The 27,965-nt window shown below is 50.9% G+C and overlaps 1 protein-coding gene across 4 annotated transcripts in view; it reads right to left on the bottom strand.

The window, feature by feature from the left end:
• Positions 1-27,965, bottom strand: part of DLG5 (discs large MAGUK scaffold protein 5) — a 136,247-nt gene that overhangs the window by 79,958 nt on the left and 28,324 nt on the right. For all 4 annotated transcript variants that reach the window (XR_015552452.1, XM_087431989.1, XM_087431990.1 and 1 more), the window contains exon 2: positions 3,834-3,902. Coding sequence is in view for 3 of the 4 variants with exons in the window: in XM_087431989.1 (XP_087288115.1) it covers positions 3,834-3,902 (69 nt within the window). In the remaining variant the exon portion in view is untranslated. The remainder of the gene's footprint in view (positions 1-3,833; positions 3,903-27,965) is intronic.

Raw genomic sequence — 27,965 nt, 5'->3', positions numbered from 1 at the left:
ACCCAAGGCTTCATCTACCAATCTTCTCGTATGCTGAATATAACTTGCTGTTCTTTTCCCAAATGTTCTTTGCTAGGAAGATATAAGTGAGAAAGTGGAGGTGGTGTTTTTATTATGAGGCCTTGCTCTTGCCTTTCTACAGGTTCATGGAGAAAAACCATGAACAAACAAACCCAGCCAGTCTCCACCTGACTTACCAGCTCCACTCTGCCAGGGCTGTGGTGCACCTGTGAAGGCTGGGAAGGCAGGGCTGTGCCTGTCATTAGGTGAGGCTGAGCCAGGAGGAATTCCCCAGGAGATGCCACAGTGGTCCTGTGGCTGACCTCCAATTCACCCCACTCCAAGGGCTAGTCCAAGCCAGCCACAGACATTTCAGTTCTCTTGTCAGGGATTAGGTTAGGCTAGCCCATCTCAAACCTGGACGGCTGTTAAGTGTGGATGCTGGGCCCCACCCTTAGAGCATCTGATGTAGCTCGGGCACCTGCATTTCTTTTTTTTTTGTGTGTGTGTGAGGAAGATCAGTCCTGAGCTAACATCTGCCAATCCTCCTCTTTTTGCTGAGGAAGACTGGCGCTGGGCTAACATCCATGCCTATCTTCCTCCCCTTTATATGGGACGCCGCCACAGCATGGCTCAACAAGCAGTGCATTGGTGCGTGCCTGGGATCCGAACCAGTGAACCCTGGGCCGCCGCAGCGGAGTGCGCACACTTAACCGCTTGCGCCACCAGGCCAGCCCCAGGGAACCTGCATTTCTAACAAGTGCCTGGATGCTGCTGGTCCAGGAACCACACTGCACGAACCACAAGTAGTGACTCAGTTGTGGTCAGTGAGAGGAGACTGAGCCGAGGGACTTCTGTGGAAGGCTTCTTTGCTCATAACGAGACACCAGAGGAGATGCCCCTCTTCGTCCTCTGGACCACTTGTAATGATGGAGATGTTCTTTAATCTGCTCTGTCCAATATGGTAGCCACTAGCCACAGGTGGCTATGGAGCACTTGAAATGTGACTAGTGTGACTGTTGAAATGAGTGATTTGAATTTTATTTCATTTTAACTCATTTGAATTTAAATAGCCACCTGTGGTTAGTGGCTCCCATAACAGACATTGCAGCCCTGGGCACTGTCAGCTCTCGATGTGATGGCTGGAACTGCTACAGATGCCCTGCCATCAGCGTGAGGGGGTAGACCACACAGAGGATCGCAGAGCCACATCCCGGTGCACTTGGCCCAAGCTCGGCGCTTCTCCCTGTGTGAGATCACACATTTCCTTGTCGTTTAAGGCAGTGGGCGCAGGTATTTTCTACAGCTGCAGCCAAAGGCCTCCTGGCCAATACAGCCACGAGGACATTCAAGTCGGCGGGCAGAAGGATGGGGCTACACCCCCAAGGGCAATGTCAACTGCACGCAGAAGAGCAAGAGAAGCAAACTCGGCTCCTGGTAACCTGAAGAGGGTTTGACCCGAAGGGATGCAACCAGGTCTTTCAGCTTCCAAGATCTGGGCACAGACAGTGAGCTGACCGCGGCCTGCTACAGGGAGCACAGCAGAACACTGCTCTCTGTCTGCTAACAAGTATCTGGGGACACTGCTGACCCCGCCATCCCAGGGGCCCAACCAGCTTCAGACATGTGCAGAACCAAATGGTGGGTCACTGACACGACGCTTCCTCCAGAGTAGGCAAAGGTCCAGCTGCACAAGAAAGAACTTTCTACTCAGGCTTGAAACTCCTCATTAACAACCCTCGCTGGGGTTTAAGCAACACCTCTCTCTGGAGCCCCCTTTTTAAAACGCAAATGCTCCTAGGAAAGGTACTGCTGTAAGTGTCAGTGTGAAAGAGTTTGTCAGATATCAGGTAGATTATTGTACCTTGTTCCCAAGAGGCACAGGGACCGGAAAGGGTGGGGAGGCACGAGAGAGGCAAGAGGTGCAGTCAGGGCTCAACCAGCTCACGGTTTTACAAAGCCCCACCTTACTGCTCTCCTCATCCTGACTGCCCCACCCCACGCCACACGCTTCCCGAAAGCCAGGCCAAGGTCCAAAATTCGGACAATCCCATCATTCAATCAATGTGGCCGGCCCCGTGGCTTAGCGGTTAAGTGAGCGCGCTCCGCTGCTGGCGGCCCGGGGTTCGGATCCCGGGCGCGCACCAACGCACCGCTTCTCCGGCCATGCTGAGGCTGCGTCCCGCATACAGCAACTAGAAGGATGTGCAGCTATGACATGCAACTATCTACTGGGGCTTTGGGGGTAAAAAAAATAAATAAATAAAATCTTTAAAAAAAAAAAAAAAAAAAAATCAATGTGTCTCACGGACCCAAAGCAGGCAGGAAGAAGTGGTAAAGACTGTCAGGCGCTCTGAATCGTGGTCCCAGAAGAGGCCTCCCCGAACCCTGGACAAGATGAGGGACTGTGTCTCCCAAAAAGATGCTGAGGTCCTAATCCCCAATAAATGTGAACGTGACCTTATTTGGAAAAATGGTCTTTACAGATGATCAAGTTAAGACATACTGGAGTAGGGTGGGCCCCCAAACCAATAGGACTGGTGTCCTCTGTACAAGGGGAAATTTGGAGACAGACACACAGGGAGAACATCATGTGAAGATGGAGGCAGAGATGCATCTACAAGCCAAGGAGTGTCAAAGATTGCCAGCATGCCACCAGAAGCAAGGAGAGAGCCTGGAACAGACCCCTCCCCAGAGCCTTCAGAGGGGGCACGGCCTTGCCGACACCGTGATCTCAGACTTCTGGCCTCCAGAACTGTGAGAGAATAAATTTCTGTGGTGTAAGCCACTCAGTTTGTGGCACTTTGTTATGGTAGCCCTAGCCAATGAACACAGTACCCCCTACTGGTACCTGCCTTCCCTTCTCACCACTCTGACCTCACTTATTGTGCTCACTCATTTAACTGTCTCCCCCATAGACCCTAAGATCCACAAGCCCAGGGACCACATCTGCCTATTCACCACTACGTCCCAAACCCACTTCTGGCACACTGGTGGTGTTCTATAAGTGTCAGTCAAATTAACACATGAAAGGTCTGCCCCTGGCTAGTTCTGGAATCTCTGGCATGAGACTCCCCTCTCGGAGCGTAAATTTCCCCATCTGTCCAAACGGAAGAAAACAAAATAATTGGACCAGATGATCTCTGTGAGCCATTCTGACTCAAAACCTCCAGGACTCACACTGAAGGTGTATCCATCCACCAAGGTGAGGTCAAGACATCAGAAACCACACAAAGGGCATTAAACAGAGGGCATGGAACACAGAGAGTGGGCCACAGAGGTGTGGGAAGCCTGGGAGACTAAGACAACCTTCCTGGGACGTCTGGTCCCAGTGACGTCTTCAGTGAAGTGAAATCAGGGCCGGCCTCACACATCTGTTTTGGAATGGTTTCACTAAACACATCCATTTTAGCACGGACTGGCTACTCCTGTCCCCAGGGCAACACACTGCCCAGTGGGCTGCTCCTGTTTAGAAAGGACAGTCTCAAAAGGGGCCAGTCTCATGGACGAGCCTAGGGCCTTGGGTAGGGGGCAACGGGCTCACTCAGAAGTCCTATGCCCTGACAAGGTGAAGAAACAGCAAAACAGGTGCCTCCCCAGCACCCACCTCCCTTCTAACCCAGAGCCAGACTTCTGCCCTCCTCCGTTAAGAGGACATATCACCGATGAGAGAAAAACGTGAATGGAATCAACAGAAGATGACCCCACGAATGATCTGACAGGTGAAGACCAACTTCCCATCCCACGAACCCAGGGCTGCCCTGGCTCACACCCAGACCCTGACCCACCCAGTGTCCTCCAGGAAGAAGGGGGCCCGGGAAGGTGGTACTCACCCACACTGCTGAGGGAGCTGCTGCTTTCTGAGTCTGAGGGCATAATGGACAAGACGCTGTAGGTGGAGCCTGCGGACAGAAGGGGAGACCATTTGTTACCAACCCCAAAGGGGTCTCTTGTCTATACCCCAAACCACGGCAGACCAACTGATCTTCAGTCAACACCAGGCTGAGAGCCCACATCGCAGCAGGGACTAGAAATCAGATCCAAGGGGCCAGGCAGGGGAGGTACAGTCAGCAGGGTCCAGTCTGCGGTGTTTCTGCCTGGCCTCCTGCCTCATCTTCCCGACAACCCCTGCTCTGGAGACTGATCTACGTGAGGGCAGAGGGGAACTTGGGGTCAGTCAGCTGGCTTCTTGTTGGGACATCTGGGGAAAGGCTTAGCAAGGGAGCAACATGCCCCAGGTTAAAGTGGGGTCTGGGGATTTCCTACAGATTTTTATCAATATGATTCTGGCTTCCATGCAGAGGGTAACAGAGCATAAATTAAACATCTATGAACTATTTGTTCGTCTGACTATTCTGCACTAAAGTTCTAATAGTATTTGAGCTCAGTCCTTAATAATTCAGTCAGTGTCTGTTACTTTACTAAAAATTACTCATAAAATTATGAGCAATTACACTGTCACCAAAGCCAGGGAGTAGCACGTGCTTTTTTTTTTTTTTTCACACTTAATGTTGTTAGCTCCTACTTATGGATACACTCCCACCGTGGTTTGGTTTAAATTCAAATATTTTCAAAGCCAGCATGTTACCCTCTTGGCATCAGGAAAAACCTCTGGGTCAGGAAACCCAGTTTCTGAAGCCAGCTCTCATCCACGTGCAAGTAACTGGGTGATGCTGAACAAGTTGCTTCAGGTTTCTGGAACTCTATTTCCTGGTCTGTAAAATGAAGAGGTTCAACCAGACGGCTTGTAAAGTCCTTTCCCCATCCCATTTAAGCGATTCCAGTTTCCACTGATCAATGGAAACAGAAAGTGTGCTTTGCTTATCAAGACTACGGGTGACACAAAATGAAGAGGGAGGGCAAACCAACTCAGACTAAATTGCGAGTCGGAAAAAAAGCACAACATGCAGAGATGGTGGGTCAAATAAAACAAGATAATGAGAGGAATGCAATGTTTTCTTCTGGGAACCAAAAGAACTATACACTGAAGAGGTGTGTGTACCGGGCAGAGTGGGTGAGCCCGAGATGGGATTTCTGCAATAAAGCCTTTGAACAAGCCTTAGGGCTTTGGTGTCAGAAAGCCGCCAAGAACTAATGAGATCCTGGGCTCCAGGACCAGAAATGTGGGGGCCAAATTTAACGGGTTCTCTCCCATCTCAACTCTTGACTACACTCTATACCTGCACACCCTCAGAAGAGAAAGAAAAGAGATGACAAGATGAAGATATACAGGGGAGAGGGAGAGCAGGAGGGAAACTGATGGGGGGAGACCATCAGGGGGACAGGAGAGACCCCGAGGGGAAGGGGAAGACTTGGGGGCAGGAGATGGAGATCACACATGGAGGGCAGAGAGCCAGGGTGCAGATGACCCAGCAGGTGTGCCCACCAAAAGACACATGAAAGGAGAGAGAAAAAAGAGAAAACAAGAAAAAAGGGACTTTGGCAATGGCAAGAACTAGGACAGTGGCCAGGAAGAACCGACAGCCTCGTTACGGAATTTTCTGAGACTGTGAAGAACCTGTGGGTGTTTAGTGTGAACTGAAGAGGATGACCAGGGGAGTGGGCAGGGGTTTTGTCTTCAAACAAGCCTGTGAGAACAGATACAATTGATCCGACATGGCCTCCTCCAGCAGCAGAACTGGGAACAGCAGGCAGATGCTGGACATGCTGCAGCTCTAAACGAGTCAGGATGGCCCAATGGTCAGCGCTGCCTCAGTCTGAACAGACCTGGGGGTAGGGGGCTCCCCAACACTCGCCTTCACCTCACGGGAGGCCCATGCGCACCCGGCAGGGATATCACAGCGGGGACTGGCACATCATTTGAAAGGAGATGGAAACAGAAAACCCGGTTCAGCCCTGAAATTCCTTGATCCTACTAAAAAATAAATAACCAATGTTCATAAAATACCTCCTGTATGCCAAGTTCAACCCACACGATTCATTTTGCTATCCATTCAGCATCTCTGCACTTTTGTCTCAAAATAATAAGCATCACAAATTTCTCAAATCATCTTTCTTCCCATATAAACGTTAAGTGTTCCTTGAAGATCTGTGGGGGGCCAGCCCAGTGGCATAGCGGTTAAGTGCGCGCGCTTCGCTGTGGCGGCCCGGGGTTCGCAGGTTCGGATCCCGGGCGCGCACCTACGCACCGCTTGTCAGGCCATGCTGTGGCGACGTCCCATATAAAGTGGAGGAAGATGGGCATGGATGTTAGCTCAGGGCTGATCTTCCTCACACACACAAAAAAAAAGGACTGTGAAACATTCAGATGCAACTCAGGCAATCCCTTGATATCTCATAAAGGACAAGAACACAACACAATGCCTATTTTCTGAGCTCAATCGTCATTTTCTGAATGTTTTTTTTCCTTTATGGGGGCAAGGAAGGCTAGCCGGCTGGTGAGTGGATGGACTGTTTTCAAAAGACACCTCCTCAGAAAAGCAGGCACAAATAAACTGTCCCACTCACGCCTCCGAAATCTCTGAGCTCAACCCAGTCCTGGTGACAACACCGCAGCCCATGCTCCGCAGACGCTCCTGGAGGATCGCCTTGCTTCTTTCTCACTGGCATCAGCAGCGCCCCATCTTCCAGTAAATTGCCTTCCCCTTCAAATTGTCTCTCCTCCCCCATGGCGAGTTTCCACTGTTAATTAATCTTGGCAGACACCCTTCTCTCTCTCCGCCCGTCCCCTCCCCGGCTGGGGGAATCAACTGGCCAACCAACGTTCTGTTCCTCTTCCCTGTCCCTAAAGTCCTGCCGGGGCTCTGGGGGCTGACCCGGGGGCGGCATGACATCTTTATCTGCATCTCTGGGCACCACCACCCCCAAGTTGGCCGGCAAAGCTCCTGGGAGCTGGGGGTGGGGCCGGCAGGGAGCGATGAAAATTGGCCAGGGCCCAGTTTTTACAGTGTTCCCAGGGCCTTAGACGTCATTCAGGGGGAAAAAAAAGGCCCAAAGACGACATTGTCTTGGTCATGCTTTGTCTCTGCATCTATTGTTGTCTTAAAACGCCTGTGTGGTCAGGACTGTCGGGAAAAGGCAAAAGGAGTCACTCTCCTCCAAGTCACGCAGTGTCCTTTCAAAGCTGGTGGCTTCTGAGGGGCGGGTGTCAAGCGTCATCTACCTCTGGGGTTTCACAATCGAATCTGGAGGCCAACAGGAGCCCCGGCGCACACTTCCCAGCCCCTCCCAGCCTCAGGCCACGTTGGAGACTCTTCCCCCAGCAGCTCCCCTGAAGGCCTCTGCACCCACCTGCCCCGGAACCTAAGGCACACGCTCCACCCCAGAGAGCGGCCCGGACTAACATGGGCTCTCCAAGTAGCCCAGCTCTGCCCTGGCACTGCCCCGACTCCCTCCCCATCCACCCCCACAGGCCAGCAGCACACTGCCGCCTCAGGACACTCCCCACAAACCCAGGAAAGCCTGTGCAAAGGACCTGAGGGGACCCAGAGCAAGTCGGATGATCTGGAAACTTTTCCAGAAAAGGAGAGCAGAGCATGAGACCAGGTTTTCATGGACGTGTGGACCGGAGACTGACGCAAGGCGTTCTTTACTGTCATAGCAGTTACCTGGGGATCTGGTCAAACTGCAGGTTCTGAGTGGGAAGATTAGGGTGGGGCCTGAGACCCTGCATTTCTAACAAGCCCCCAGGGTATGTGGTCCACAGCTGGAATGAATGCAGGGCACCAAAGCTGGCTGGAGCCAGCAGGTGGGACGCAAACGGAAGCTATGGCAGAAGCCCTGGGAGAGCACCGGCACACTCTCTAGGCAGACTCTCTGGGACCAGCCTGGGCCATCCATTGTCTGCGTCCTTCCCAACAGCCCAGCGGCCCCGGCTAATTGTGTTTACTCTGTGACTCAGCCCCACTGGGTCATGGACACCACTTCAAAAGAACTTCCAGTAAAATCACCCAAGCAGTAACGGAATGCCCCAGCCCTCTGAGGCCCCCTCCCACAGCCTGTGGGGACAAGAGAGACAGGAGAGTATCCCCAACACACCCCTCCATTCACCTGGAGATTGTAAAGGCCCCAGTGACTCACACTTCCTTCCCATGAAACCCGCGACGCTGAAGGGACTTGTTCCAGCCTTGAGCCAGCACGCAGAGTCCTCCCTGTGCTCCAGGAGGGCCAGGAGAGGCTGGCCTGTGCAGTGACCTGAGACGCAGCTCTGGTGACCTGAGACAGCTCTGGCTGTGGGAGGACATGCCCCACCTCCATGCCTCCCCAGCACCTGGGCAGGGGGAGGAAGGCGGCAAGCTGTATTCCCTGAGGCCTGTGGCAGGGAGGTGCTGCCTGGCCCAGCGAGGAAGCCACCAGGCCACCTGCCCCACCCTGGTCCCCTCTCCTAGCTCACACCTGAGGAATCACAGTTGCAAGGGAATGACTGAGGGCGTCCACTCACTCTCCTACTCGCACGCGTCCATCAGGTTCCCGACGCGTGCCTGGGCCCTGCAAGGCACTGAGCCAGGTCTGGTAGATGCAGACAAGCCAGGGCTGAGGAGGGTGCTCACCTGCTGTGACACTCCATGGCAGGTCCTCCCCTCTCTGAGCCTGGGGCCCTCGTCTGTAAATCGAGGCAGCAATGACTAGAATATCGGCAGGGCACCAACCTGCCTGGGTTCAACTCCCAACTCTGCCACTTAGCAGCTGTGTGTCCTCAGGTACGTCACTCAGCCACCCCCGCCTCCATGTGCTTATCTGTAAAATGGGATAAAAGGGAGAACTTACCTCCTAGAGGATCAGCCCTGAGTTAATATGAAAGGGGTTTAAAGCAGCACCTGGCACGGCCAGCTCTAAGTGTTAGCTGCTGCTATCACGGTCACCAGACCCTCCAACCTGTCATTCTCAATCCTCTATTACCTAAACTGAAAGCTGTACTAGAGTGACGAGGTCGCACAGTCCATGATGACGAAGTGCTGGACTGCATGGCCCCCACTAACGGTAATAACAGCAGCTAACAGGCACTGAGCACTGTTAAGTGCTGGGATGTGCTAACCACTCTGCTTGTGCTGTCTCAGTTAATCCCACATCAGCCCTGAGTTGTCTTCAGGCCATTTATAGGGGAGGAAACCTTTAAGGGTTAGAAAAATTAAGTAACTTGCTTAAGGTCGTGGGCGAGTGACTAAGGGGGCAAACAGGAAACAAACCCAGGCAGTGCAGCCCTAAGCCTGTGCTCCTGATCCCTATACACAACGCTGTTGCCCGGCTCTAAAGGTCTAGCAGTCAGGGGAGACTTCACGGAGGAAGCAGCTGGAGCTGGCCCTACAGGATGGTGGACGACGAGCACCTGAGAAGCCAGGTCAGCCTGGAGAAGCCATGGGCAGAACCTGTTCCCCTTTGCAAGTGAGAATCTCAGAGCAGAGCCAGCCCTGCCCAGTGCCTCCCAGCCTGGATCCCCTAAGAGTGGGCTTGTCCTCTCCCTGTCCTCCTCCCCCACCAAGAGGACACTCGACAGGCACTGCGAGTGAGCCAGGCGTGGAGACTAAAAGTGGGAAGAAGAGATGGGGAGGAGCCACGGCTTCACAGCCCTGACATGCACCGCTGCAACCTGCCCACCCCACGCCCATGCCCTTGCTGGGAGCACAGGCAGGTCCCCAGGCGTGGGTACCCTCACTCCAGGGCCCTGGACTCCGTGAGCTGCAGAGATGAGGAAGAAGGTGAGAGACCAAAAAGTGCTATGCGCTGGCCACCTCCTGCAGAGCCACCTTCCCTGCTTCTGAGGACCTCGGGAGGTGCTGGGAGGGTGGGCTCCTTTGGCTGCTAAGAAGCCCTCCTGCAGAACCACAGTTCCGTGCAGCCATGCCCCTCCCTAGGGCCTCAGCCTCCTTGCCTTTAAAAACATGGCCCTTGGGGGCTGGCCCTGTGGCTTAGCAGTTGAGTGCGCGCACTCCTCTACTGGCAGCCCGGGTTCGGATCCTGGGCACACACCGACGCACCGCCTGTCCGGCCATGCTGAGGCTGCGTCCCACATACAGCAACTAGAAGGATGTGCAACTATGATGTGCAACTGTCTACTGGGGCTTTGGGGGGGAAAAAAAAAGGAGGATTGGCAATAGATGTTAGCTCAGAGCCGGTCTTCCTCAGCAAAAAGAGGAGGATTAGCATGGATGTTAGCTCAGGGCTGATCTTCCTCACAAAAAAATAAATAAAATAAAAACACAGCCCAAAGCATTATTCACAATAGCCAAGACATGGAAGCAACCCAAGTGCCCATCTCGATAAACTGATGACTGGATAAAGAAGATGTGGTGTGTGTGTGTACACACACACACACACACACACACACACACACACACACAATGGAATACTACTCAGCCATAAAAAAAGACAAAACCATCCCATTTGCCACAACATGGATGGAACTTGAGGGTATGATTTTAAGTGAGATAAGCCAGACAGAGAAAGACAAACCCCTATGATTCCACTCATATGTGGAAAATAAACTAACTCGTGGACAAAGAGAACAGATTAGTGGTCACCAGAGGGGAAGGGGGTTGGGGGGTGGGCATAAGGGGTAAAGGGGCACATATATATAGTGACTGACAAACAATAATGTACAACTGAAATTTCACAATGATATAAACTACTATGACCTCAATAAAATAAAATAAAAAACATAGCCCAAGGGCCCAGCCCCATGGCCAAGTGGTTCAAGTTCTGCATGCTCTGCTTCGGCAGCCCGGGTTCACAGGTTTGGATCCGGGGCACAGACCTTCACCACTCACCAGCCACACTGTGGTGGTGTCCCACATATAAAGTAGAGGAAGACTGTCACAGATGTTAGCTCAGGGCTAACGTTCCTCAAGCAAAAAGAGGAAGATTGACAACAGATGTTAGCCCAGGGCAAATCTTCCTCAGCAAAAAAAAAAAAAAAAAAAATAGGCCAAGGCTGTGGACCCTGAGACCCACACTTGGAGGCTGACAAGCCCTACCATTTCAGGGAGGTATGAGGTGACCGTGGCCCCAGAGTGGAACAGCCGCAGTCTGGTGCATCAATCAAGGAAGTCCTGCTTGGTGCGCCCTACACGCCCACCTCAGGGTGGGAACATCGCCGTCCCCCTGACATGCGCAGGGAGGCTGGCGACACAGCGTGGTCAGGCAAAGATTCACCCCCGGTGGTGCATAATCCACCCCTCAGTGTATCAGGTTTGTAAGTTAAGGCTTAATATTAGTTTTCCCCAACTGAGACACAGCTGTAGTACTCTCTGCAAAGTTTTAGAACAAGAATAATGAACTTGCGAAAGTATCACAATAATGACGCTCATTCCCCCTTTTTTTTTAAAGTTCTTTTTTTTTTTTAATTTTAATTTTATTTTATTTATTTTTTCCCCAAAGCCCCAGTAGATAGTTGTATGTCATAGCTGCACATTCTTCTAGTTGCTGTATGTGGGACGCGGCCTCAGCATGGCCGGAGAAGCGGTGCATCCGTGCGCGCCCGGGATCCAAACCCGGGCCCCCAGCAGCGGAGCGCGCGCACTTAACCGCTAAGCCACCGGGCCGGCCCTCATTCCCTCTTTTTGGGGTCATGATAAGGACCAGCAGTCCGTCTTTCAAAGGTGAATGGGGTGTTCACTTCCCAGGTAACTGGAGCGCTACCCTGGTGGCGTGGGAGTGAGCTCTGTGCCAGGCGGTGTCGGGGTCGCCTGTGGGCGCTGCGCTCCCGCCTGAACCCTCCTCGCGGGGCTCTGGGAGCATCTGTAAAGTAAGGAACGGACCCACCTGATCCTGAGCAAGCCCTGAGATGTCAGTGTTGTCATCTGTGATCCACCCCACCTCCCGCCAAAAATGCCAAGGCAAAAATCTGAGAAGGGAGGAGAAACAAAACACACGCCCAGAATTAATCATTCACTATCTTTAAAGTAAAAATCCCTCTCTCACTAACTGTTGGACTGTAGTGGTTTCTTCCCCCTGGCAAGTGGAGAAGGGAAGATGGAAGTCTGTTGAATTTCCAGAGATAAAAACCATCAGCAGTCAGAAAGCTAGCTTCCCCCCCATCAGCTGGGAAAGGCTCCTGGAGGCTCTGCATAAGCACAAAGCTGCGTCTGATGAGAGCCACCCTCTTTGTTCTGTCTCCCTGTCAGAGAGCTGAGCTCCACTATGAGGGGGGGGAGAGGGGGGAGCAGTGGGGGAACCACAACCATCAACCCTGCGCACCAGGTCGGAACACCTCTCAGTTCTGCCTTTCCCCCACCAAATCAGGCCCTGCTTTCCGCTGTCAGCTCCTGGTAGGGCGGGGTGAAACCTGGAAGGCACAGGAGGAGGCCAAAAGCGGGGTCTGGTGGCCCCCCTGGGAGGGAGGATGAGGGAGGAGACTGAGACAAACTTCAAGAGTCTCTACTAAAATGCAATGATATAGGGGGGCACATTCATCATCAATGAACACGGCCGAGCCTGATGGGCACCCCGAAGACAAGGAACACAGATGAGGGAGTGGAGGAGGGGACGGCCACAGTGTCCCTGCCCTGCTGCCCTCGCTACAGCTCACGCCCCTGGCATAGCAGCAGAGAGGACACACCAAGATGGGACAGGAAACCAGGGCAGCACGGGCACCATGGGGCAGCCAAGCCTCCACGATGCTGCAGCCGGACTCCCATGGTGGGCTCGTCCGCCCCGGAACACGTTGACCAGCACCAGAAGTCACGACGCGCAGGACGCAGCTCTCTGCAAGGCAGCTGGCACCGCCGGCTCCCTCCCGCTCTCCACTGGGACTCCCTCTCCACTACTCAGTAAAGGAGGAAGAGGCCCTCTCCTCGAAAGGGAGGAGTGTGCTGCCCTCCACCATCACAGGGCGTTGGCACAAGTGCAGGCTGTGGGCCAGACCACCTGGGCTCAGGCCTGCCACTTATGAGCTGTGTGACCTTGAGCAAGCTGCTTCTACTTTCTGCACGTCATTTCCTGGTTTATCAAACAGGAAGAATGATGGGTTATCAGGACTAAATGAGTCAAGACAAGTAAAGCCCTGCGGACAGAGCCAGGCACAGGGACACCAGCTCTCATTGTTACCTGACCCTCAAACATGAGCGTCCCCTCCCAATAGCTGAATACAGCCCTGTGCCTTTGTCCCCCACACCTTGAGGGTAAGGAAGCCTCCTCTCCCCTTCCACCATTCTGCCCAGCTGTGGCCATTCCAAGCCGTCCCCAGCCTCCCTTGCAGATCTCTCGTTCTCTGATTCAAACAGAACAAGCCTAAGTGCTCACTGTATGCTTGGCATCACAGCAGGCCCTGCGCTCACGTTCTCCTAGTCTCACTACACATGGGCATCGGTCAGCCCACTGCAAAGATGGAGTAACGGTGCTCCACACAAGACACAGCCCCTTGGTGAGCATCTCTGCCCCAGGGAATACAGAGCCCATGCATTCACCAAATGCTTAGTGAACACCGTGCCAGGAGCACTGGGGATGCGGCAGAGAATGAGACAGAGTCCTTGCCCTCATGGAGCTCACATGAGTGTGGGGGGTGGAGGAATAAACCAATAAACGAATGCAAGTTGCATCAGTTAATAAGTGCCATGAAGAAAAATATATCAGAGTAAAATGGAGGGTGACTAGGGTGGAGTGGAGAGGTGGCTACTGTGGTACAGTGGTCAGGAGAGGTCTCGCAGAGAAGGTCACATTTGAACAAAGACCTGAAGGAAGTGCAGAGCACTAGAGGAAGATTGTTCCAGGTAGAGGAACAGTGAGTGCAAAGGCCGTGGGGTCAAACCATGCAAGGAGGGCTGTAGCTCAGGTGGAATGACCTGAAGGAGATGCAGATGAGGTCAGAGGGACAGCAGGGCTGACTCAGGCAGAACTTTGTGGGCCATAGAGAGGACGCTGAGTTTTACTGAGTGAGGTGGAAATCTCTGGAAGGTTTAGAGTAGAGGAGAGACAAGGTCTAACATTTTTTTTCATACAATTTTTTCGTGTGTATGAGGAAGATTAGCCCTGAGTTAACATCTGACGCCAATCCTTCTCTTTTTGCTGAGGAAGACTGGCCCTGGGCTAACATCCATGACCATCTTCCTCTATTTCTATATGGGACACCATCACAGCACGGCTTGACAAGCGGTGCGTCAGTGCGTGCCCGGGATCCAAACCTGTGAACCCCAGGCCGCCGCAGCGGAGCACGCATACTTAACCGCTGTGCCACCAGGCCGGCCCTGACTAACATTTTAATATGATCACTGGCTGCTACACTGAATACTGCCCACAGGTAGAGAAGGATGGAAGCAGAACAACCAGTCAGACAGCAAACACAATAATCCAAGGGAGCCGTGCTGGTGGCTTGGGCGAGGGTGAAAAGAGTGGGCTGGCGAGAACTGGCTGGTTGGGCAGGATATTTTGGAGGCAGACTGGAAAGGATCCGATGACAGACTAAACGTGGACTAGGAAAGAGAGAGATGTGACAGATGACTCCAAGTTTCTTGGCCTGGAAACTGGAAGGATGGAGTTGGTTGTCACTGAGACAGGGGACCCTGCAGGAGGAAGAGTCGTGGGGAGGGAGGTGAGGAATCATGAGCTCATGTTTGGCCGACCTATGCTTGAGGTACCTACAGACCCCCAAGTGGAGATGTCAGACAGGCAGCTGGATATATGGTCTGAAGTTCAGGGGTAAGGTTGGGCACACATAATTTGGGAATTGTCAGCATATGCTTAGTATTTAAAGCAACGAGACTTGATGGGATAACCCAGGAGGGAGCGTGGACAGGGATGGCAGCAGAGAGGTCCAAGAAACAAACCTTGGGCGTTCGAGGCTAAGGGGTGAAAAGAGGAATCAACAAAGACAGAGGAGGAGCAAACAGTGAGTTAGGAAGACAGCCAACAGGCCAAGTAGAGGAACTGAACATAAAGAAAGGCATGTTGTCAGGGCTGAGAGACGGCCTGATATGCCCAGGTTGCTTAAGGGTGAAGGTAAGATGGACACACAGCCCTCCCGATTCCTGATCAAACTCCCTGCACTCCACCTACTCCCTGAACTTCCCTGGGTATCAGAGACTGACAGAAATGAGTCAGAGAGTGTTAGGGAGAGCCACCAATGTACACTAGGCACCTTAGATATTTTGGCTCAAGTTTTTCTTGAATGTAGTACCACACTCGGACTACTCAGAGAAGCTGATATTTATTGAGTACTTGTTGCAGGAAAGACACTATTTATATGGATTATTTCATTTAATTGCCCTAACAACACTATGAGAAAGGGACTATTAACAACCCATTTTCTAGATGGTAAAACACAGACTCAGACAGGCCAACTTGCCCAAGGCCACAAAGCTAGTAAGTGTACAGATTCAAACACAACTCTTATCCACCAACCCTATATTACTTCCTTTCCAACAAGATCAGGGAAAAAAAAAAAAAAAGTCTTCATCTGTGTTTCACAGACTGTTGTGCTGGGCAAATAAAATATCAGATGTTGAAAGTGCTTTGTAACTGTAAAGGAACTGCTCCCAAATGTTACATTTTAACCTGCTCAGGAGACCCAGGTCTCTTGCTGCTCCCTGAGTCCACTGTGAATCTTTCCCAGTCTCCTTCATTCCTCTACTCTGTACTGCTAGCCTCTTTCCTTCCAGAAATTCGTTCTTCTTTTTTTCCACTCTTATTCAAAACACAAAACAGCAGCAACAAACATAGAGAAATAAAAAAGCAAGGGATTTGTTAAGATGCCAATATTACCCAAAGTAATGTAACACTCAATATAATCCCTATCAAAATCCTAATGACATTTTTTGCAGAAATAGAAAAACTTATCCTAAAATTAACACAGAATTTCAAGAAACCCCAAAGAGCCAAAAGAATCTTGGAAAAGAAGAAGAAAGCTGGAGGACTCACACTCCCTGATTTCAAAACTTACTACAAAGCTACAGTAATCAAAACAGTGTGGGAGTGACATAAAGACAGGCATACGGACCAATGGAACAGAATAGGGAGCCCAGATATAAACTTTTGCATAGATGGTCAAATAATTTCTGACAGGTGCCAGATCATTCAATGAGGAAAGCACAGTTTTTTTAAGAAATGATGCTGGGAAAATTGGATATCCACATGCAAAAGAATAAATCTGGACCCTTATCTAACACCATATAAAAAAATTAACTCAAAATGAATCAAAATCCTAAAGATAAGAGTAAAAACTATGAAACTCTTAGAAGAAAATATAGGGCAAAGCCCTATGACTCTGGATTTGGCAATGATTTCTTGGATATGACACCAAAAGCACAGGCAACAAAAGAAAAAAATACATATTGGGCTTCATGAAAATTTAAATTTTGTGCATCAAAAAACACTATAAACATAGTAAAAAGGCAACCCACAGAAAGGAAGAAAATATTTGCAAATCACATACCTGATAAGGAATTAATATGAGAATATATAGAGAACTAAAACTCAACAACAAAAAAACAACCTGATTCAAAAATAGGGAAATGACTTGAACAGACATTTCTCCAAAGGTATACAAATAGCCAATTAGCACATGAAAAGATGCTCAACATGACTAATCATTAGAGTAACGCAAATCAAAACCACAATGAGATACCACCTCACACCCTTTAGGATGGCTACGATCAAAAAACCAGAAATAACAAGTGTTGGTAAGGATGCAGAGAAATTAGAACCCTTGTTGGTGGGAATGTCAAATGGCGTAGCCATTGTGGAAACTAGTATGGCAGTTTCCAAAAAAATTAAAAATTATGGCGGCCGGCCTGGTGGTGTAGGGGTTGAGTTGGCACATTCCGCTTCAGCAGCCCGGGGTTCGCCCGTTCTGATCCTGGGCGCGGACCTACTCACGGCTCATCAAGCCATGCTGAGGTGGCGCCCCACACAGAAAAACTAGAAGGACTTACAACTAGGATATACACCTAGGTACCGAGACTTTGGGGAGAAAAAAGAAAAAGAGGAAGATTGGCAACAGATGTTAGCTCAGGACCAATCTTCCTCAACAACAACAACAAAAAGAAAACCACTACTAAACTTAGCAATTCCTAAAAAAAAAAAGTTATGATCCAATAAATCCACTTCTGGGCATATATCCAAAAAAACTGAAAGCAGGGTCTCAAAGAGATATTCCTATACCCATGTTCATAGCAGCATTATTCACAATACCTAAAATGTGTAAGCAACACAAGTGTCTATTGATGGATGAATGGATAAGCAAAATGTGGCCTACACATACAATGGAATATTACTCAGCCTTAACAAGTTAGGAAATTTGGACATATTCCACAACATGGATGAATTTTAGGGATATTATGCTAAGTGAAATAAGCCAGTCACCAGAAGACAAATACCGTTTGATTCCATTTATATGAAGTACTTAGAGTAGTCAAAATCAGAGACAGAGAGTAGAATGGTGGCTGCCAGGGGCTGGGGTGGGGAGGGGAAATAGGGAGTTAGTGTTTAACGAGTATAGTTTCAGTTTTGCAAGATGAAAGAGTTCTGGAGATGGATGGTGGTAATGCTAGCACGTTAAGAATGTTTTTAATACCACTTAACTATATACTTAAAAATGGTTAAGATGGTAAATTTCATGTTATGTATATTTTACCACCAAAAAAAAAAAAATTAGGACCAAAAAAAACAACAGGGAATAAAAAAGCAAGGACTTTATCTCTCTCCCTCTCCATGATAGTATCCAAAATCTTTGGGCCTTCAGGGTGGTCCAAACCCCACCTAGCTTCACACAATCCTCCAAGGACTTTGGTTCCTACAAGCGAAAGCCCCAGCTCCTCACCCTGAACTCAAGAATGCCCGAGGTTTCTGAGCACAGCAATCACAGAGCAGGGATGAGCTTCAGGAAAATGCGTCCAACAAATGTGAACAGGAAAGGTGGCAAGAGGGAAGGCCCGGAAGTAAAGGGGACAGGTACCATGCTCCCGCAAGAGCTCCCTTGAACCACTGGTCACGGGGTGGGGCTGGGGGGACACAAGAGACTGTGCAGAGGTGGGAGGATGGAGTGAGGGAGACCGTGGGGAGAGGTGGAGGATGATGCCAGGGGCTTGGGTCGGGGTATCCGGGAAGGTACTGCAGTTGGCAGAGGCAGAGAACAGAAGCAGCCTGGGCAAGAGGGATGACGAGATTGTTGAGACCCAGGTGCAACGTGCTCAAGAAAATCCCCGTGCAGAGAGCCTGCTGACAGTTGGAACCTGGAGTCTGGAGGTAGTGAGAAAGTTTCAGGCTAACGCAGTCCACTTGGGGGTCATCCCATAGAGCCTGGAGGATGTGAGTGACAAGCCCAAAGTCACTAACGGGTAATGTGAAGCCCTTGGGTAAGAAAAAAGTGAGGGAAAGAGGAGAGCCAGATCTAGGTCTTCTTAAACAGCAGCCATGCGGTAAGTATTGTTCTAGGCGTATAGAGGACAAAATCCTGGGACGTACGAGCTGTGAGGACAGGAGAAGGAATAAGAATTTCTGGAAGAGACACAGAAAGAGCACTCAGGGGACAGGAGGAGCAAGAGAATGAAATCTTCTAGAAGGCAATGGGGTAGAGAGTGGCAGAGGGGCTAGTCTGCCACACCAAATGCTGGAGTAGGACATGGAAGGCAAAGAATTTGATTTGGTCATCTGGGGGTCACTGATGCTCTGCCAATTAAATAAGGCAATTAATTGGTTTTGGTTTCTTCATCAGAATAGAAGGGTTTGGATTAGAGCAGAAAAGGCAAGAGGTTCATCACGAAAGAACCACCACATCTCGTAACAATTGCCTGAACCACTGTGCGGAAAGAGCGAGGCCACACCGGGGCTCATCAGGAAAGGGGCCCACAACGGATTAGTGATGTTTGCGGAGGGCAGGACAGGAGGCATGCACCACTCCTGGTCTGGGTAGTTTCTAACGGCCAGTCCACCAACAGAACACGATTTCATGGTGCTCGGGTCTTAGCAAGCTCACTATAATTAATTACTGATGGGAATTAACTCTAAAATCCACTCTGTTTCTCCAACATTCTTCAAAGGACCAGGACTGAAAGGCGGCTCAGGGAAAAATAAACGGACAATGATCTCTTCCCATCTACCTTTTTCTGAGGCCCCGAGAAACAGAAAGGGTAAAGAAGAGTTTGGTCCTTCTGGGGGACTCTGGGAGGCCCAGCCCAAAGCAGATGGATTCTCATCGGAGAAGAGCTCTAGGACGTTTTACTTCCTCTCGGAGAAGATAACACCATCCAGGAGGGTTCACCTCTTATTTACACAGCAATTGTGTGGATTTTGAAAAGGTGACCTTCAGAAGTGGATGGAAAGAGTCCACTCCCCAAACCACAAGACCTTTTACAATGTTTTACAAAAAGGACAGCTGCATACACTCACCTGCAGAAATCCACTCAGGTATCACACGTTCACCTTTGTCATGCCCAGAGCAGGGATGAGGAGTTTCTAGACGGGACCTTGGGCTATAGACTCACCGTACAGACATGCTCCAGCAGTGAGTGTTCCTTCTACCAGCCATCCCACCCCCCACCAAATGAAGTGAAACATCTCAAGCATCCCTCTCCCCATAACAAAGCCTTCCATCATGTTCCAGTTTCACACCTATTATTTCAGCAAATCCAGTGCTCACATTTACCTTCAACTTGAGTGCATAGCAATCTTATATTGCAATGCTCAAAAAACAGGCCCATGGTCCTTCTTTCCTCAAATGCAGAAAGCAGAGCTCCCCCCACCCCCAACCTTGGCAAAATCTGGTCACACAAGGTCTTCGAATTGCCCCAAGGCAACCCCAGGAAATGGGGGAGGAAATCAGAGAAGTATTTCAAATGCACAAAGGGATCCACAAAGGGATGTGGGTTATCTTTCATACACAGGCAGCCCTCAAGAGAGAAAGTTGATCTTGAGTAACAAGAGAAAATATTTCACTATTTTGTCAAGGAGAAAAAAACCAAAGTCCACATCCACAACCACAGAGTACAGCAAATGAAACCAAAAGCGCACCAGCCCCCAAAGACCCCTGTCTCCCCTTAACTCCTGGTCCATTGGCAATCTGCAGGTAGCCCTGACAGTGAGCATGCCCAGTCACCTCCCAGTGGACGGAAACCCCCAAGCCTGCATCACTGTGCCTGCTATCCCCGGCCCCAGCACAAGGTGAACGCTTAGTTAAAGCTTGAAGAGTTAGCTATTGGAGCCACATTTTCCAGTTACACTTCTGCCTCCTCAGAACTTATGGGGACCCCTATACCGCCCAGCCCTGATGTTCTGCAGATGTCTAGAGGAGGCACCACTGAGCCAGGTCATACCACCAGCCGGAGACAGTGACGAGGCCAGCTTCGAGGCCCCTCATCAGTACAGAACCATGCATAATAGAAATAATTGCTGTGAAGGGCTGAATTGTGTCCCCTCCAAAATTCCTACGTTGAAGTCCTAACCCCCAGTACCTCAGCATGTGACTGTATTTGGAGATAGGGTCTTATAAGAGGTGATTAAATTAATATGAGGTCAGTAGAGTGGGCCCTAATCCTTAAAAGAGGAAACACGGACACAGACATGCACGCACACACAGAGGAAAGATGATGTGAGGACACAGAGAGAAGGCAGCCATCCACAAGCCAAGGAGAGAGGCGTCAAAAGAAACCAACCCAGCTGACACCTTGATCTCACCTTAATCTTGGACTTCCAGCCTCCAGGACTATGACACAATAAATAGCTGTTGTTTGAGCCCCCAAGTCTGTGCTACTTTATTGCAGCAGCTGCAGCACACTAACACAGTTGCTACCGTGCCAGGCTCTGTGCAGCCCTTTCCAACGCAGACATCATCCACAGTGAGAGCCATGAAAGACCGTCAAGTGACTATGTTATCTTACTTAAAACTTACAGCACTCCAGGAAAGAGGTATTGCTATTAGCCCCAATTTATAGACATGGACCCTGAAGCTCAGAGAGGTTAAGGATCCAGCCCTAGGTCATTCAGCTAATCTTGGAACCAGATGTTTCCATCTCCAAGCCCTGCACCTTTAACTACCACTGAGCTGCCTCTAAGCTAAACCCTGCTCCCTCTGCCCCTCCCTCCCCCACTCAGCAACCACAGAACATCCCCAGAATGGCCCACCCACCCGGATAACCGCTGTCTGAGACCACTGTGCCTTCTTCCCCAGCCTCAGGCCCCCGGCAGATACTCAAGGGAATTCAGGCTTTCTACCATGTGTAGCTCTGGAATATTTTCCTTTCTTTTCTTTTTTTTTAATGAGCATTGCTTTGATAATCAGAAAAAAAATTATTCTTAAGAAAAAAAATGTTAACATGGTTAAGGAATTCTATAGAATCTTCAGCCTGTGTGCAAATAAGTGATCAAAAGGAATATATTTGGACAGACTATTAAGAATAAAAATGAAAAAAAAAATACAAGCAGCCCTTGCCAGTGTCCCATCAGCCAAGATGAGATAAGGGACTCATGGGGCAGAAACAAGACTGCTGCAGCCAATAATCCCAGCCAGGCCATCTCCAGAAAATATCTATTTTTAAAAGCTCGTTCCATTTCATCACACTTCAGAAAAACAAAGAAGAGACCTTGAGGGGCAGACAGGCAGGCTCCAGAGCCACACACAGCATGTGCACTCACAGCAGCAGCCACAGTCGCCCACGGCCAGCCAGTGATTTTCATCTGAAATATTCGGATCTCCATTGACAGACGGGGCTCAGACCCAGAGCTCCCATCAGCACATAGCCCAACAAAACGCCAATTTTCATATTTCCTAGGGCCTGCTGGGCCCTCGACTTCTTAGTTTAAATGGAAACTGTCAGACGGGATTTTGTGCAAACACGCACTTTCCTTGGGGGCAAACATTCTGAGTCTACAACTCGTTCTGTCATTTTCTGAGCTTTTTGTCCAAGGCGACTACATCCAAGATGAAAGAGGCGGGTGGGGAGGGCTGTAGGGAGCACCAGAGAGCAGAGCAGAGCAGAACAAAGTACAGGGAGAGCCGGCTGAATTACTAGGAGGCAGAATGCAGCCAGAGCCTATCTGCTCAGCCCCTCACAGTCAATCAGAGAAAGGCCCTCTGCCGGGTCCACGGGGGCGGAGACGGTGCTCCCTTCTCCGCAGCTCCTGCGTGGATGTCCCAGTCTGTGCTGGCACATTTTCCCTCCAGATGACCTGTGAGGTCCTGGAGGAGGAAATGGTAGGAAAGTATATGCAAAAAAAAAACATTGTTCCAAGGTGGAGGCAACAAAATGATGACAGAGGAAAGCAGTAATTCTCATGTGAACAGGATTAGATGAAAGGGCTAAAAGTATTACTAACATTCATCGGGCAAAGCTTCTGGACATAGTTTTAGTTAATGATACGATTCTTCTGGAAGCATTTTAAAGGGCCAGCCACTTTTTCACTTTAAGATCATTCACTGGAGCCTCTTAAAATAGTCTCAGGGGGGCCGGCCTGGTGGTGTAGCGGTTAAGTGCGCACGCTCCGCTGCGACGGCCCGGGGTTCAGATCCCAGGCGCACACCGAGGCACCGCTTATCAAGCCATGCTGTGGCAGCGTCCCACATAAAGTGGAGGAAAATGGGCATGGATGTTAGCTCAAGGCCAGTCTTCCTCAGCAAAAAGAGGAGGATTGGTGACAGATGTTAGCTCAGGGCTGACCTTCCTCACAAAAAAAAATATATATATATATAGTCTCAAAAGACAGATATGCATGTGCCCAAATCTACCTTTACACCACCAGCACGCGTCAAGCAAATGGAATTCTGCAGCAAGGACCATCCCAGGCCCTGTTACTGAATATCTTCCTCTCCAGTTTCATGTGTTAAACCTAATTAAACCAAGTCACCTAATATTTACCAAGTTCCTCTGAGGTGGGTGGTCTTTTGTAATGTGTGGTGTGTTAGGGGTTTGTGTTTGGGGGGATTGATGGAGAGATTCCCTCACAATAACTGAGGAAGAATTGGCAAAATTGAAACATTCAAATTTCCTCAAGTCTCATTTCCCCTCCGTGTCTGCATCTCAAGGCATCCCCTTCCTAGCCATGAAGAAGGGCCAGAACCCACAGGTAACCCCCCAGGCCTAGGCCCGGCAGAAGAACCAACTCAGTCTCTTGATAGGGACACTGTAAGAACACTAGAGAACACTGTCTTCAATAGCAACCAAGAGGGGAGGGGCAACTCTGTGCCCCATCATCAAGAAAGGTGGGGTCTCCTGTGGGCCTCCCAAGCTCAGAGCTGGCTGCCCTGGGCCCCGCCCAGCCTAGACGGTCTGCGTGCGCAGCCACCTCGCCCATGCTGACGGCCACTCTGTCCACTGGCTCACCACAAAGGCCACTTGTTTCCCATGAGTGCCCAGAACAGTGGCTCAACCAGTTGGCCGAGTGGGACTGTGGTCCTGGTGGATGGGTGGTGACAACGGCTCGCTGTGACCTCAGCAGACAATTAGCAAGGCAGTATCGAGTTACCAAGCTCCAGCAGGTCACCTGCCAGGCTGGGAGACTGTGTAGGATTGATTCAGCTTCCAGACCCAGGAAGGGGTCAGGCAGGGTCAGTCGCAGGCTATTTTATCTCCATCCCTGTCCCTCCACACTATATATTGTATCCTCTGACACTGGGGGGGAAGAAGAAAGGTGGTCAGGAGTCGTCTACAACTGTCACATGAGTAACCCGGGCAGGTCTTGGGGTGTGGGGTATGGGAGTACAGCCCTCTGAGGAGGTGTTTGGAAACGTGTGGGGACATGGTTCAGTGGACACATGGTGGGCAGGGGTACTCCCGGCCCCCAGTGGGTAGGGGTCAACAATAACGAACATCTTAAAAGTGCAGGACGATCCAAAACCCAATAGCATCTGCTGGGACCTGCTGAAAGTCAGTCCCATCCATCCCAGCTGTTCCAGCCAGACCCGCACCACCATATTCAGCATAAGACCACAACACATGTGGGAGGCAGGAAAGAATCAAGAGTTGCAAAAAGGAAAAACTTAAAGGTCTGGAGGAACAGACAGACTACTGTCTTTACATACCCAAAGGGTGATGAGGAGGAAATAGGGAAACTTAGAGACAGACTAGGGCCAAAAAACCAAGAGCAGGATTTACCGATGAGAAAGGCAGGCAGCTTCTCCAACGGGGTGGCCCTCCCACTGCTGGCACTGAGCTGCAGCAGGGTGTCTTCAGCTGGTGGGAACTCGACTCTGAGAGCCACTCAGTGCCCATGTCCACCCGACCTACCTCCTCACCCTCCCATACTTGTCACTTCTCTCTATTGTCACCATCCCAGTGACATCTCTCACAGCGCAATGGTTCCATCCACCTCCCAATTCACCTCAGGTCTCCAGGGTCCCAGCTCTGCCACCTACCACCGTGGGAAAGGTGCGTAATACCTGTCTGCACCTCTGTTTCCTCATCGACAATGGCTCGGGGGGGATGAAGGGAATAACAAACGCAGAGTCTCAACATCAGAGTCACCCAAACTACTGGGATATCAGTGAGCATCACCCCCCGAGAGCGCTTCCAGGGCCCAGCTCTGCGCCATCTCCAAGCTCCTGGAGTCCCTGGCTGCAGAATAAAGCCTGCCTTGAGGCTAGCACTCGAGGGTCTTCCAGGGCTGGGCCCAGCCTGTCCACACCCTCCCAATGCCCCCCACCACCACCCAGGCCTCCGGCCAGGCTAAAGGACCACATGCTCATTCCTCCCGGCCCACAAGTCCCCGTCTCCATTACCACCACCTCTACCGAGGTCCCAGCCACCCTCCAGGCCCAGCTTTAAATGGGACCTCTCCAAGGAGCCTTCCAGATCCCTCCATCTGGAAATTTTCTGTTCTACTATCACCCTGCTTGTACTCCACTATGGCTCTACCTGATGTCTACAAGGCCTGGCTTCATCTGAGACGGGGGACAGGGCCAGCATCATGGATGCACAGCCTGCGCAGTCTCACATGGCGCCACATCTGGCTTCATGCTCTGCTGTCGCTGTCTTGAAATTCTTGATGATTTAGGAGCAAGGGGCCCACATGTTCACTTTGCACTTGGCCAAAAATTAAGTATCCAGTCCTGCTAAGGAGTTCTCAAGGAAGAGGTTTTTGTTTATCTCTGTATTCCCCACAGCACGCAGTAGGTGCCTGCCTACATAGTAGGGATTCAGCGAAGGAGGGAAGCAGGTGCGAGTCCAGGAGTCTCTGCTCTATGCGTGCAGTTATAATATCCCTGCCACCTCGGGCAGCTCACTCAGACGTGGGGAGCTCAGCTTCCTCTCTCTCTTCCTCCTCCCTGCCCCCCACTCGCACGCCGACTCACACACACTCACACTCACACACAAACAGCAGAGAAGAAAGCAGCAATTCTCCTCAGACCACTCCCTACACCCACATTGCCCTCTGGTGCCCACTACACACCACTCCACAGGACACCATGCAAAGGTCCTTGGACCCTATTGAAAATGCAGCATCTTAGTACTTCGTCTTAATGAAACACTGGTTTGCTGAAACGCTCACGCTGTAGAGCTTCAGGATGTACGAACCCTGACTTAGGAGTCACCCCGGCTCTGCCATTTGCTGGATGTATAACCTTGACCAAGGCCCCCAGCATGGCCCATAAAGGGGGAGCCCTCGGGGGACAGGGCCCTCTCCAGCCTTCCCCGCCCGCCCCCCTTCAGACCTGGTCCCAGCCCTGCCCCTCCCTGCAGCCTGGCTCAGTGACTTGGGCCCACAGCGACCACCTCACCCTGCTCTCACAGTCCATATGTGTAGTGCCCACCAGCCCCAGACTCAGGAGGACAGACACACCCGCAGGCCAGGCAAGGCCTCAGGAACCAGGGACGGCAGCTGCTTCCTCGAGACACCCCCCTAATGGAATCACACCCAATCCTGGCTCGGATCCGCAGTACACATGTGACACGTGCCCTCAATCCCTTCCTACCCTGTGACCCGTAAGCAGCCTGCTGGCACCGGCACACAGCCACAAGCCAAGCCAGCTTGTGAGAAAAACACTCCCTGGCCATACAAAACAAATGCATTTGGCCTATCAGAGAATGAGTAATTGTTCGTGAAAAGATCAACATATAGAACACAATAGACTGCTCCCTCTCCATCTGATTTGGGAGCACTTTAAACATAAAATTTTGGTTGATGCTAGGTGTGTTTTAACCTCCAAGATAACAGTTTTCATGAGGAGTCACAGAATGTAAAAGGTAGAAGGAACCCCAAAGATCAAGTAGTCCAACGTACCCATTCAACAGACAGAGAAACTGAGGCTCCAGCAGGGTCAGGACTGCCTACCTCTGCACTCCTAGAGCCCCACCATGCTCCACTTGGACGCCGCCTCTGCATACTCTATTAGCTGACTTTACAAACTCACACTGTGAGCTCCCTGAGACCAGAGTGTTCCCTCTTTCATCTCTGCAGCTCCAGCACCTCTCACAGGGCCAGGCAACCCCAGGTGCTCAATAAACAATTGCTGAACAAACACATGACCCACAGAGGCATCCCGAAGCCACACAGTCAGGGGCAAACAAAGCTGAATCTGGAGCCCTGGCTTCCTGCTCTTCTCAGACTGAATGTGGTAGGTGCTGGATAACTGGGTGAAGGAACGCGAGCCTCCGAACGGCCAGACCAGCATGCTATGTGCTGCAGGGTTAGGGCACTGGCCTCGGGGCCAGCTCTGTCTCCAGCCCTGCCTCTGACACTGGCACGCGGGCCATTTGACCACAGGAACTGCCCCCTCTGAACCTCGGTTTCTTCCATTTTCGACTGGAGGATAAATAAACCTCACCTAGCCTACCTGCCAGCATCAGAGCAAGGAGGGAGAAAAGGAACAGGCACATGCACTGAAGACAATGCGTGAACAGGACTGAGCTCCCCAGTAATGCCGCATCTCCCTTATCCACCAGCTCATTTCCTCCCGTAACTCTGGTAAGCGGCGAAAACAAACATCAGCAGCCCCACTGGACAGATGGGAAAACAAGGTCCCAAGAGCCCATACCAGTTCCTCAGTGCCCCTGGAAACCCGGGTGCTCACTCTTGCTCTAACAACTGCCCCAGGCTGAGGGAGCAGGCAGGAAGGGGTCCAGGAACGCCTGCCCCCTAGACACCAGTTTCACATCTCACTGGGCAGCAACTGGCTGTGACCTGCACAGCAGTCCATAGCCAATTCCTGGATGCCACGGGGAAGCACCAGCTGTGGACCATGCCATACCTCAGGACAGAAGGACAGAAGTCCAAGGAAGCTCAGATGCCCGAGCGAAAAATAACTACACTCTACAGCCTAGAAGTCACCCCAGACACCGTTACCTGGTTTTCCAATTCTCCCTGGGGGAAACATGATTAACAGCAGGTGGGGAGAGTAGGAGGGCAGTTTTAGACCCCACCTGCCCCCTGGACCTGAGCTGGGGACATCCCCTCCCCCACTGCCACTGTCTCCTCTTCCATCTTGGGTCTTTCCCACAGATGCGCTGGGTCTTGGGTCTTTCCCACAGATGCGCTGACCTCTTTATTCCTCAGGCCACCAGAGCAAGTAGACGAAACCTTTGTTTCTAAACCCCAGGCCACTGACCAAAGGCTCTCGTACAGGGAGCTGGGGGGCGGAAGATGGTGTGGAATCGCCATACCTGTCCACATCCACTGCATGCTAGCTAGAGTCTCTGCCACCCATTAGAACCCGAATTCTAGCCTGTGTGTGTGTAAGGATGTGTGTGCACATATAAGAGCTGTCAGGTACCTGCAGGGGTGGTCAGCAGGGAGGGGAGGGGTTACCACCATCAGCTCTGAAGTCTGCCTGGCTGCTGGGAATCCCAGCCCATGGACGTTCTGTGTGACTCAGGGCACCTTCCTTAACCTCTCTGTGCCTCACTTTCCGCATCTGTAAAACAGAGAGAATACAAGCACCCGCCTCCCAGGGTTTTTGTGAGGATGAAATGAGATACCACTTGGCACAATGCTTGGCCTACAATTAAAGCTCCGTTCCCCCCAGTACAATGTAAATAGGTTGCTTCTGGGGTTTTGTGTACTTTTCTTTTTTATTCTTCATTAATTGAATTTTCTACATGAACATGCATGCTTTATTGTCAGCAAAGAATAAACTTTTTTTTTTGAGATGG

This window comes from Ceratotherium simum, chromosome 6 (genome assembly GCF_057802395.1).
Source record: "Ceratotherium simum simum isolate JZ-2026a chromosome 6, ASM5780239v1, whole genome shotgun sequence".
NCBI classification, from domain to species: Eukaryota; Metazoa; Chordata; class Mammalia; order Perissodactyla; family Rhinocerotidae; genus Ceratotherium; species Ceratotherium simum.
This window is presented reverse-complemented; position numbering and strand designations above follow the sequence as displayed.